Source organism: Oncorhynchus keta, chromosome 25, assembly GCF_023373465.1.
Source record: "Oncorhynchus keta strain PuntledgeMale-10-30-2019 chromosome 25, Oket_V2, whole genome shotgun sequence".
NCBI classification, from domain to species: Eukaryota; Metazoa; Chordata; class Actinopteri; order Salmoniformes; family Salmonidae; genus Oncorhynchus; species Oncorhynchus keta.
The window spans coordinates 963,010-975,558 of record NC_068445.1 but is presented as its reverse complement, the minus strand read 5'-3'; the positions used below and the strand labels follow the sequence as shown (position 1 = coordinate 975,558).

Here is a 12,549-nt window from a genome sequence, read left to right as displayed (position 1 = left end):
TTACCAACAATTTCTTACAGCAAATTCAAAACCAAAATATATCTTAGAACAATAAATCACTTAGCGACAGCGACTCCAGAGAAATCACAATCACACCATTATATATTTCACAACAGATTAACTTGTCTCACAAACTGCATTCACTCAGAGCTCCACATTACTTCCAACTACCCTATAACAAAACACTTATCTTCAAGGCTACACAAAAGTTTAAAAATGACTTGAACCAACCTAAAGACTCTGGAAATGTCACAAACCAATATAAACAAGCAATAGGCTACTGTACATGACTTCACACACGATGAGTTTATGGCTGTGGAATGGTGAAGACCGGTCAAAGTGGGGAATGGTGAAACGGTGACCAGACAGGCCAAAGTGAGAGGAGAGGGCCTCTAACAAGTGCATGCCACAACTGCATATCCAAATTCAGCTGGACCACACAAATACACCCCCCCCCCTCATTATTCCTGTTGCATGATACATTCCTTGCAAGGAGAGAGATGCAACAGAGAGGAGAGGACAACAGTGAGAGATATGACGGGAAAGGAGGCCAACTGAATATTTTAGAACACTCATACATCTTCCTTGCTGCTTAGGAACTCTGCATGCCAATCATGAACCAATTATCATTCAAGGGTACGTCTGAGCTTCCACAAGTACTCTTCTGAGCTGCAGAGGCACGCAGGTGGGATGGAGAGTGTGTGCATGTGTCTCACCTGAACTCCAGGGCTGACTGGGGTCAGAGGGTACATCTGGGGGAAGCAGACCGTCTGGCTGTAGACTTGTTGGGGCTGCTGCACCACGATGGAGGGGCTGGGCTGGCCCTGTGGCCGCGGGGGGGTTGGAGTGGTGGCCGGTTTGTGCTGCAGGCCACACGCACACACACACACGACAGGGAAACTCTAAAAGTCACTACAGCTTAAAAAGGAATGTCTGTCAAGTGGCAAAGTCAAAAAGCAGGATGAGAATAGTTACTCGGGCAGTCAGACAACTAACCTGAGTATTGAACACCCTGGGTTTGAACTCATGGGCATTAGGATTGAGAGTTGACTTTATGATTTGACTGCGGACCGGGAAAAAAAGAACAGATAAGAGAAAATCATTTTTTCCCTCAACGTGAGCAATCCCTTCAGTTGCAAGATGATACATTTTTCGCTGGTCAGTTGTCTTTTTGAGCCACGTTCCGTTATTTGTGCTTACCCTCAAAGAGGCCCATTCTAAAACACCAACTCAGATAGAAATAATGGGAGCAAATACGTGGCCGTGACACTCACTCTTTGACTGGCTCCTTTTCTTCTTTGTCCTCAGACTTGGCCCCTCCGCTGAAGGTGGGTGCAGACGTCTGTACACCCTGCGAGGTCACGTCAGGCCCCCTCTTCTGCTCCGGGGCAGGACAGAGGGGAGAGGAGGATGGTGCTCCAGGGCTGCCTGCCTTGCTGCTCCCGGTGGAGGCCACGTTGCCCTCCTCAGACCCCTCCAAACCCTTGTCCAGAGGAAGCTCCTTGGGCTTCTCTCCCGCGGCATCTGGTGGAGGCTTGGTCATCTGCTCAAACTGTGGATCTGGGTTCGAGCTGGACTGCAACTGAGCGAGAGAAAGAAAGAGAGAAAGAGAGTTTTGATCGCAAGCTGATAGTAAGTCAATACGAATTGACAGCATAATATTCGTTTTAGGTTTGGGTTTTCCCCCCCAACTAGCTGGCTAGATATATTATTACGATTCACAAACAGCTTGCAGATAATTATGAAGTAAAACATTTTTTTGTGTGTATATACAGTGGGGCAAAAAAGTATTTAGTCAGCCACCAATTGTGCAAGTTCTCAGACTTAACATTTTGAGAGAGGCCTGTAATTTTCATCAACACTTCAACTATGAAAGACAAAATGAGAAACAAAATCCAGAAAATCACATTGTAGGATTTTTAATGAATTTATTTGCAAATTATGGTGGAAAATAAGTATTTGGTCAATAACAAAAGTTTCTCAATACTTATATACCCTTTGTTGGTAATGACAGAGGTCAAACATTTTCTGTCTTCACAAGGTTTTAACACACTGTTTCTGGTATTTTGGCCCATTCCTCCATGCAGATCTCCTCTAGAGCAGTAATGTTTTGGGGCTGTTGCTGGGCAACACAGACTTTCAACTCCCTCCAAAGATTTTCTACGGGGTTGAGATCTGGAGACTGGCGAGGCCACTCCAGGACCTTGAAATGCTTCTTACGAAGCCACTCCTTCGTTGCCCGGGCGGTGTGTTTGGGATCATTGTCATGCTGAAAGACGAAGCCACGTTTCATCTTCAATGCCCTTGCTGATGGAAGGAGGTTTTCACTTAAAATCTCACGATACATGGCCCCATTCATTCTTTGCTTTACACGGATCAGTCGTCCTGGTCCCTTTGCAGAAAAACAGCCCCAAAGCATGATGTTTCCACCCCCATGCTTCACAGTAGGTATGGTGTTCTTTGGATGCAACTCAGCATTCTTTGTCCTCCAAACACGACGAGTTGAGTTTTTACCAAAAAGTTATATTTTGGTTTCATCTGACCATATGACATTCTCCCAATCTTCTTCTGGATCATCCAAATGCACTCTAGCAAACTTCAGACGGGCCTGGACATGTACTGGCTTAAGCAGGGGGACACGTCTGGCACTGCAGGATTTGAGTCCCTGGCGGTGTAGTGTGTTACTGATGGTAGGCTTTGTTACTTTGGTCCCAGGTCTTTGCAGGTCATTCACTAGGTCCCCCCGTGTGGTTCTGGGATTTTTGCTCATCGTTCTTGTGATCATTTTGACCACACGGGGTGAGATCTTGCGTGGAGCCCCAGATCAAGGGAAATTATCAGTGGTCTTGTATGTCTTCCATTTCCTAATAATTGCTCCCACAGTTGATTTCTTCAAACCAAGCTGCTTACCTATTGCAGATTCAGTCTTCCCAGCCTGGTGCAGGTCTACAATTTTGTTTCTGGTATCCTTTGACAGCTCTTTGGTCTTGGCCATAGTGGAGTTTGGAGTGTGACTGTTTGAGGTTGTGGAGGTGTCTTTTATACTGATAACAAGTTCAAACAGGTTCCATTAATACAGGTAACGAGTGGAGGACAGAGGAGCCTCTTAAAGAAGAAGTTACAGGTCTGTGAGAGCCAGAAATCTTGCTTGTTTGTAGGTGACCAAATACTTATTTTCCACCATAATTTGCAAATAAATTCATAAAAAATCCTACTATGTGATTTTCTGGATTATTTTTCTCATTTTGTCTGTCATAATTGAAGTGTACCTATGGTGAAAATTACAGGCCTCATCTTTTTAAGTGGGAGAACTTGCACAATTGGTGGCTGACAATAGTTTTTTGCCCCACTGTATCTTGTAAAGTTTCTATTGCCATTGTCCTGGCAGGAAAAAGGTTCAGTAAATGGTGAGGTGCAGCCAGCGAGAGGTAATACAGCAGGGAGGAGTGTGAGTGCCTCTCAAATGTAGGTTGTCCACCCACTCTGCCCACTCTGAAAATGCGCTATGGTGATTAAATTTCACATCCTTATGTTCTAAAATACATTTTACCAAGACAAATATGATTAACCATGTTCTGAATCGTTCAGTGGGGTCTTAGATTAAGAGTCAGTTTGCGCTGTTCTGTGAAGGGAGTAGTACACAGAGTTGTACGAGATTTTCAGTTTCTTGGCAATTTCTCGCATGGGATAGCCTTCATTTCTCAGAACAAGAATAGACTGACAGAGTTTCAGAAGAAAGTTCTGTTTCTGGCAATTTTGAGCCTGTAATCGAACCCACAAATGCTGATGTTCCAGATGCACAACTAGTCTAAAGAAGGCCAGTTTTATTGCTTCTTTAATGAGCGCAACAGTTTTCAGCGGTGCTAACATAATTGCACAAGGATTTTCTAATGATCAATTAGCCTATTAAAATGATAAACTTTGATTAGCTAACACAATGTGCCATTGGAACACAGGAGTGATGGTTGCTGATAATGGGCCTCTGTACGCCCATGTAGATATTCCATAACAAAAATCTTCCGTTTCCAGCTACAATAGTAATTTGCAACATTAACAATGTCTACGCTGTATTTCTGATCAATTTGATGTTATTTTAATGAACAAAACATGTGCTTTTCTTTCAAAAACAAGGACATTTCTAAGTGACCCCAAACTTTTGTATATCAGAAAAAAACGTATTTCATAACCTAATATATCCGATAATAAGCACCGAGCTCTGTTGCCATAGCTGTGCAGGTTTCCGGCGAACAACTTGAGAATTTTACATGTTGTTGTCGTCTTTAAAAAGTTGTTTCAACAGGTTACAAAAATTAAAATTAGCATGACACGAGCTGAATTCAATAGAAAAGCCTTTGAAAATACAAAGCTTGTTGTAATGCTCAGCATTCCGTTGACATCTCACAGAGATCCGCTTGTTTTTCTGAGAAATATATCTTTTTTTAAATGGAATTTTAAAATATGAAAAGCATATACTAAAATACTACATCGTCTCAAAATTGATATCCATCTTACCGCTATATTGTTTTATGTCCTGCGGAGAAGATGACGAGTTCAACAGGAAAGTGAGCCTGTCAGGTAGTTAGTAGCATTGATTCTTGCACAGAATCCAGCCTAGCTGATATTTTTAACCACTTTTTCTCAGGCCTCCATTGATTTAGTCACCCAAACTCTTGCCATCCTACAAGGGTAAAAACTGTTGAACAGATTATGAAAGAGACATGAGGTTTGGACCATTTGTTTTCTTAGAGGATGAACTACACAATTAACATTATTTTACCCATTGGTAAAAAATAGACGCTTTTGATTGGACACCCTATCCTAAATGTAATATTTGATGCATTCTCCACATGAGAACATTCTCAAGAGAACGTCTGCTGAGAATGCACTCAGAACATGAGGGGAGACAGTAGTTTGTATATTGAGAAACACCGTAAGATTCTTTGTGACAACTTCTGTATTTTACTGTCAATACTTCTTAATGAAGGAAAGTGACACTACAATAAATGCCTGATAGTGAGGATACTTAACTTACCCTAAAATCAACACTAAATTTCTTTAAGTTGTCTATTTGTTTTCTGTGGTCTGGTGCCATTGAGGGGGGTCCTGCAGCGAAAGAGAGAAATAGAGAGAGAGGAGACATCGATCATTTCACCGCTACAGTTTCATTTGAGACTTTGAAATATAATCTTCCTAAAAAGTGAGCTGTGTCCACGCTGCAGACCTTTAGAGAGGGGTCTGCTGATACTAGGGGGGCTCTCCAGGGGCTTCATGTTCTCCTTGTTGGCCGTAGGGGAGTTCTGTCTCGTCTCCTGGACCCGAGACTCTTTTGCTAAAATCGAGGGAAGAAAGAGAGGAAAAGAGTCATCCTCAGTTCTATCGTCGAGTGCGGCCTAGCAAGCTGCTTTGTTTCGGACGGTTTAGCCTGAGCTACTTAATCACAGCAAAGGGGAGTCACAATTTCACCATTGTGTATCAACTCTTCCCAAAATGTTCTACGTATAAAAATGTTTAAGAACAGTCTGCATGGATGTGGAAAACAGACTTACCCTCTGAGGGAGTGGCGGCCATATCCCGGGCAGGGCTAGCAGCAGTGGGTGATGGGTCTGACTGCGTGGTAGCAGGTTCTACGGGGGTGGTCCCAGTCTGGGCCAAGGGGAGGGAGGAAGGGCCGGGGGAGGCCCCGCCCATGCTGTTCTGCCGAGGGGAGCGAGGCCTGTGCGCTTTAGGAGAGAGTAACGAACGCTGTTAACTGAAAGTCACACAGAACTACATCCCTTGCACTACATAGCCTTCACACCTACAATACACACGCACCTACTATGACCATGCAGTGGCTATTTGAGTAACATTTCTGTACAATCCAAGCTATTTTGTCAGGGGGTACCATTCCCATCCCAATCCTAGGAGTCAGAGTGGTCTCTTACCTCCGCTGACCACGGAAGACCAGGTGCCACCGGAAGAGGTGCGGGTTGGAGGGGGCACAGGCACCTCTCCTGGAGCATTGTAGGGCATGAAGTCTACTCCCGGAGGGACTCTACCCCCAGGGGGAACTCTGTGGGTGCGTGGGGTGCGCTGTGTCTTCGGTGACATCCTGGGAGGGCCTGGAGGGAGAGAGATTGTCGTGAGACATCACATCATTTCGATAGAAGCGGAGGTAGGGACTGCAATCATCCATTAGTACCAGTAGTGCTCCGTCTGTTGGACCAGGGATAGCAGGGACGCCCCTGCCAAAGGAAAAGGTTCAATTAAATTAGCTGTGGGCCTCCCAAGTGGCGCAGCAGTCTAAGGCACTTTGCAGTGCTAAAGACGTCACTACTGACCCAGACGATCCCGGGCTGTGTTGCAGCCGGCCGTGACCGGGAGAACCATGAGGCGGTGCACAATTGGTCCAGCTTTATCCGGGTTAGGGGAGGGTTTGGCCGGCTAGGATGTCCTTTTCCCATCGCGCTGTAGTAATCTCATAGCAAAGGGTCTGAATACTTGTGTAAATACGTTTTTTTTTTTTACACATTTGCAAAATTGTATAAAAACCTATTTTTACTTTGTCATTATGGGGTAGTGTGCGTAGATTGATGAGGAATTTTAAAAATATATTTTTAGAATAAGGCTGTAACGTAAAATTAAAAAAGGGCAGAAGGGAAGGGGTCTGAATACTTTCCGAATGCACAGTATTAAATGTATTTTCTAACATTTTCACAATGGTAAAACGTTTTCAGTGTAAACTTTAGTGTAAACCTATTTATTTTTCTATAAAATCATCTTTGAGAACAAACAACCACCAGTATAAAAACTAGACAGTCAAAGAGAATCTAAAATTCCCAAAATGTTGTGGAATCAGGTCCCCGTTGATTTTGTTATAATATTTGAGTCACTCAGATAGCAAGGCATAAGCCATGGCAAAATGTGTAGAATTCCAGGAAAATTGCTTTTAAACTACAATTTCTTCTCTCAGCCCCAGACCTAAAGTGTAGAATTGCATGAAATTTGCTTTAAAACATATACATTTGTCTCTGCACACAAGAGGGCCTCAAATTTTTCAGTTGGAGACCGCACCATTGGCCATGCCCAAACACCCCCCCCCACCCAACAATAACTGTCACCACTGCTGAAGAAAAGTGCTAGGGGAAACACTGATCATGAATACATACACCATATTTACATTCAACAATACAATGGCCATCAATTCACCCAGTGGATATAAGCACAGTCTGCCTGACAGCAAGACTTTCACTACTTTCTGGCGGTTTCAATACCACACATGGGATTATTACCGGTGAGTGAGACACACAGAGACCCAGCCCCCTGGAGAGACTGCCATGAGTGACCAACACCACACACAATTTACACTACAATGCAATATGTGTGAGTTGAGGAGAGGGAGAGAGCGAGAAAGAGACCACGAGAGAGAAACAGCGAGTGAGGAGGACATGTAGAGGTAGGGTTAAGACAAAAACACACAACAATAACAAAAAATCTCAAAGTCCAAAGCTGTGACTCAAAAGCAGTGTCAGGAGATTAGTGAGCGAAACACTACGAGAGTAGCACAGCTAGCCCAGTGTCAACTTAGTTCAGTGAGCCCAGCGGTGCATGTGGCTCTGTGTTCGCCACTCTGTTGGGAGGGAGGTAGCTACCTTCGGAGGACATGCGTCTATTGGGCATAGTGGAGACGAGAGCTGGAGCGCCGTGAGCGGAGGGGTGAGACGAGGGCCGGGAAGCCCACGAGGGAGGTCTGGAGGGAGGCCGGGTGGGTGTGGCCACCCTGGATGGGAGAGAGGAGGGCCCTGACTGGTAGCAAAAAGGAGGACGCAAGGAGGGAGATGGGCAGGGAGATAGCCGCGAGGTGATACCTAATAGGGACAAATGAGAAAGCAAAGAAAGAAGACAAAATATTAAATAATGACAAATAATAGGGAGAAGTGGTAAATAGGAGGGATGAGGTCTATGAGGAAAAGGAGGGTGATTCAAGGAAAGGCGGAGAATGGTTTAGGTAGAGATAGAAACAGCGTAGCAAAGAAGAAAGAACTCCTGATTTTCTGATGAAAATAATAATAATAATATATGCCATTTAGCAGACGCTTTTATCCATACATTTACATTACATTTAAGTCATTTAGCAGACGCTCTTATCCAGAGCGACTTACAAATTGGTGCATTCACCTTATGACATCCAGTGGAACAGCCACTTTACAATAGCGCATCTAAATCTTTTAAGGGGGGTGAGAAGGATTACTTTATCCTATCCTAGGTATTCCTTAAAGAGGTGGGGTTTCAGGTGTCTCCGGAAGGTGGTGATTGACTCCGCTGTCCTGGCGTCGTGGGGGAGTTTGTTCCACCATTGGGGGGCCAGAGCAGCGAACAGTTTTGACTGGGCTGAGCGGGAACTGTACTTCCTCAGTGGTAGGGAGGCGAGCAGGCCAGAGGTGGCTTACAGCCAAAGCGACTTACAGTCATGTGTGCATACATTCTACGAAAACAGTATAAACTTAAATGGTCAAAGAAACTTAAGCAGGTGCAGAAAAAGAAGGTTCAGGAAGCGAAACTCAATTGACATTCAAATAGTTAATGTGGGACGAGATGCATGTAATGAAGGTTTTTTTGACAAGAGGATGACCCTTGTCCCTGAAACGCGAGGCCAAACCCATATGTACCAGTTTCGCAGACACAGATTAAACATAGGCCTGGACTAACAAGCACGTTCAATGGAGATATTCATCGTCAAAGAAAGGTTTCAGATTTTTAAACAAATCAGACTGCAGGATTAAATGAGGATTACAGTGTTTTTTGCTGTGTCAGCATAACCTGAATCCTACAGGTGAAAGTCTTAACTAAAATGTTGCATTTCGGGAAAAGGAAAGGATTTATATTCAAGAAAAACTGTTCTGAAGACTGGTAAGCATACCGGTGAACTGAAAACAAGGAATGCTGAAAACTAGCGATTGGGTAAATTCAAGAGTCTGAGATGGACCCATGCAGGGACAGCCAAAGTGATGTCCACACAACTGCCCTCTAACTATAGGATGCCTATAACAACCCACTCAGTGTGAGAATCTCAATTGCATTTCCTTGATTCTTCATGTTCTCTCTCCTCACCTCCTTCTCAAATCAAATTTTATTGGTCACATACACATTAACGCAGACGTTATTGCGAGTGTAGCGAAATACTTGTGCTTCTAGTTCCGACAATGCAGTAATAACCAACAAGTAATCTAACCTAACAATTCCAAAACTACTACCTTATACACACAAGTGTAAAGGGATAAAGAATATGTACAGAGCGGCATAGGCAAGATGCAGTAGATGGTAACGAGTACAGTATATACATATGAGATGAGTAATGTAGGGTATGTAAACATTATATTAAGTAGCATTGTTTAAAGTGGCTAGTGATACATGTATTACATAAAGATGCAGTAGATGCTATAGAGTACAGTATATACATGTGAGATGAGTAATGTAGGGTATGTAAACATTATATTAAGTAGCATTGTTTAAAGTAGCTAGTGATATATTTTTACATCAATTTCCATTATTAAAGTGGCTGGAGTTGAATCAGTGTGTTGGCAGCAGCCACTCAATGTTAGTGGTGGCTGTTTAACAGTCTGATGGTCTTGAGATAGAAGCTGTTTTTCAGTCTCTCGGTCCCTGCTTTGATGCACCTGTACTGACCTCACCTTCTGGATGATAGCGGGGTGAACAGGCAGTGGCTCGGGTGGTTGTTGTCCTTGATGATCTTTATGGCCTTTGTGACATCGGGTGGTGTAGTTTGCCCCCGGTGATGCGTTGTGCAGACCTCACTACCCTCTGGAGAGTCTTACAGTTGTGGGCGGAGCAGTTGCCGTACCAGGCGGTGATACAGCCCGACAGGATGCTCTCGATTGTGCATCTGTAGAAGTTTGGGAGTGCTTTTGGTGACAAGCCAAATTTGTTCAGCCTCCTGAGGTTGAAGAGGCACTGCCTTCTTCACGAAGCTGTCTGTGTGGGTGGACCAATTCAGTTTGTCCGTGATGTGTAAGCCGAGGAACTTAAAACTTACTACCCTCTCCACTACTGTCCTGTCGATGTGGATAGGGGGGGTGCTCCCTCTGCTGTTTTCTGAAGTCCACAATCATCTCCTTTGTTTTGTTGACGTTGAGTGTGAGGTTATTTTCCTGACACCACACTCCGAGGGCCCTCACCTCCTCCTTGTAGGCCATCTCGTCGTTGTTGGTAATCAAGCCTACCACTGTAGTGTCGTCCGCAAACTTGATGATTTAGTTGGAGGCGTGCATGGCCCCGCAGTCGTGGGTGAACAGAGAGTACAGGAGAGGGCTCAGAACGCACCCTTATGGGACCCCAGTGTTGAGGATCAGCGGGGTGGAGATGTTGTTACTTACCCTCACCACCTGGGGGCGGCCCGTCAGGAAGTCCAGTACCCAGTTGCACAGGGCAGGGTTGAGACCCAGGGTCTCAAGCTTGATGACGAGTTTGGGGGGTACTGTGGTGTTAAATAATGAGCTGTAGTCGATGAACAGCATTCTCACATAGGTATTCCTCTTGTCCAGATGGGTTAGGGCAGTGTGCAGTGTGGTTGCGTCGTCTGTGGACCTATTTGGGCGGTAAGCAGACTGGGATAAGGATTGGTTGAATATGTCTGTAAACACACCAGCCAGCAGGTCTGCGCATGCTCTGAGGATGCGGCTGGGGATGCCGTCTGGGCCTGCAGCTTTGCGAGGGTTAACACGTTTAAATGTTTTACTCACGTCGGCTGCAGTGAAGGAGTGTCCGCAGGTTTTGGTAGTGGGCCATGTCAGTGGCACTGTATTATCCTCAAAGCGGGCAAAAAAGTAATTTAGTCTGTCTGAGAGCAAGACATCCTGGTCCGCAACAGGGCTGGTTTTCTTTTTGTAATCCGTGATTAACTGTAGACCCTGCCACATACCTCTTGTGTCTGAGCCGTTGACTTGTGACTCTACTTTGTCTCTATACTGACGCTTAGCTTGTTTGATTGCCTTGCGGAGGGAATAGCTACACTGTTTGTATTCGGTCATGTTTCCGGTCACCTTGCCCTGGTTAAAATCAGTGGTTCGCGCTTTCAGTTGAATGAGAAGGTCAGAGGTCCCTCCCCTCTGACCTCATCTAATGAGAAGGAGGCGAGATGACAAGGAATCAAGGAAATGGCTCCCGAGTGGTGCAGCGGTCTAAGGCACTGCATCGCAGTGCAAGAGGCGTGCGTCACTGCAGTCCCTGGTTCGAATCCAGGCTGCATCACATCCGGCCGTAATTGGGAGTCCCATAGGGCGGCGCACAATTGGCCCAGCGTCGTCCGGGTTTGGCCGTCATTGTAAATAAGAATTTGTTCTTAACTGACTTTTCTAGTAAATAGTAAAAAAAAAAAGAAAATGCAATTGTGGTTCTCCCAGGTTGACCCGACACGCCTACTTCCTCTAGCTTTGACAATAGTGCCATCTCCTTCTCAGTCATTGTGGTATCATTATTGTTCTGTGCTCTAGGGTACAGGGGGTCCTTACCTCCGTTGACAACCCGCTGGTCGGCTCCAGAACTGGGGCTGTAGTCATGGGGACCTGGCCGTGGAGGTCCGCTGCTGCTCTGGACCAACTTGGGGGAGTTCTGACGACCCACTCCCCATGACATCCCCTCTCTGTTCCTCTGGCCCGGGGGAATGTACTTGTTTTCTCTATGGAGAGATCAGAGACCCAGGTGGACAAGTTACAAACTAATGCAACTGCCACAATGTCAAACCATAGTTGTGAATTGGTGGAATCCTGCAATAAACCTACAAGCTCTCTTCTGAAAAGTCCACAATGGAACAAGAGCTTGAAGACACTGCAGTATGCCAGTATGCTAACCCTTCATGACTAAAGGGACGAGTTACGAGTGACTGTCTGAACATGGCTGTAGAAACCCTTACAACCGGCATTTATCCTAGTGGTTAGAGTGTTGGGCCAGTAACTGAAATGTTGCTGGATTGAATCATCGAGCTGACAAGGTAAAAATCTGTTGTTCTGCCCGAGCAAGGTATTTAACCCACTGTTCCCGGGGCGACGTGAATGTCAATTATGGCAGCCCCCCGCACCTCTCTGATTCAGAGGGGTTGGGTTAAATGCGGAAGACACATTTCAGTTGAATGCATTCAGTTGTACAATTAAGTAGGTTTCCCCCTTTCCCTAAAGTGTTAGTTTCATATTTCATGAGCTGTAATAAAATGTCCCAGAAATGTTTCATATGCACAAAAAGCTATTTCTCTCAAATTTGGTTCACAAATGTGTATACAATGCAGAGAATTGAATGTTCCTTTCTCTACCATAAGCCGCCTACAACGTTGTTGGAGGATTTGGCAGTACGTCCAACCGGCCTCACAACCGTAGACGTGTATGGCGTTGTGTGAGCGAGCGGTTTACTGATGTCAACGTTGTGAATAAAGTGTCCTTGGGATTATGGGATTATGGTATGGGCAGTCATAAACTACAGATAACACAATTGCATTTTATCGATGGCAATTTGAATGCACAGAGATAGAGTGAAGAGACCATGAGGCCCATTGCCCTGCCA

The 12,549-nt window shown here is 45.0% G+C and overlaps 1 protein-coding gene across 6 annotated transcripts in view; it reads right to left on the bottom strand.

Annotated features, from left to right (window-relative positions):
- LOC118357990 (ataxin-2-like) overlaps nucleotides 1-12,549 on the bottom strand; it is a 33,374-nt gene that overhangs the window by 5,380 nt on the left and 15,445 nt on the right. For 5 of the 6 annotated variants that reach the window (XM_035735311.2, XM_052478473.1, XM_035735314.2 and 2 more), the window contains 9 exons: nucleotides 11,508-11,674; nucleotides 7,632-7,847; nucleotides 5,925-6,101; nucleotides 5,547-5,720; nucleotides 5,222-5,329; nucleotides 5,033-5,103; nucleotides 1,275-1,582; nucleotides 997-1,063; nucleotides 717-863 (listed from right to left, as the gene is read on the bottom strand). In XM_035735311.2, coding sequence (XP_035591204.1) covers nucleotides 717-863; nucleotides 997-1,063; nucleotides 1,275-1,582; nucleotides 5,033-5,103; nucleotides 5,222-5,329; nucleotides 5,547-5,720; nucleotides 5,925-6,101; nucleotides 7,632-7,847; nucleotides 11,508-11,674 — 1,435 coding nt within the window. The remainder of the gene's footprint in view (nucleotides 1-716; nucleotides 864-996; nucleotides 1,064-1,274; nucleotides 1,583-5,032; nucleotides 5,104-5,221; nucleotides 5,330-5,546; nucleotides 5,721-5,924; nucleotides 6,102-7,631; nucleotides 7,848-11,507; nucleotides 11,675-12,549) is intronic. The other variant, XM_052478476.1, reaches the window with a different exon arrangement.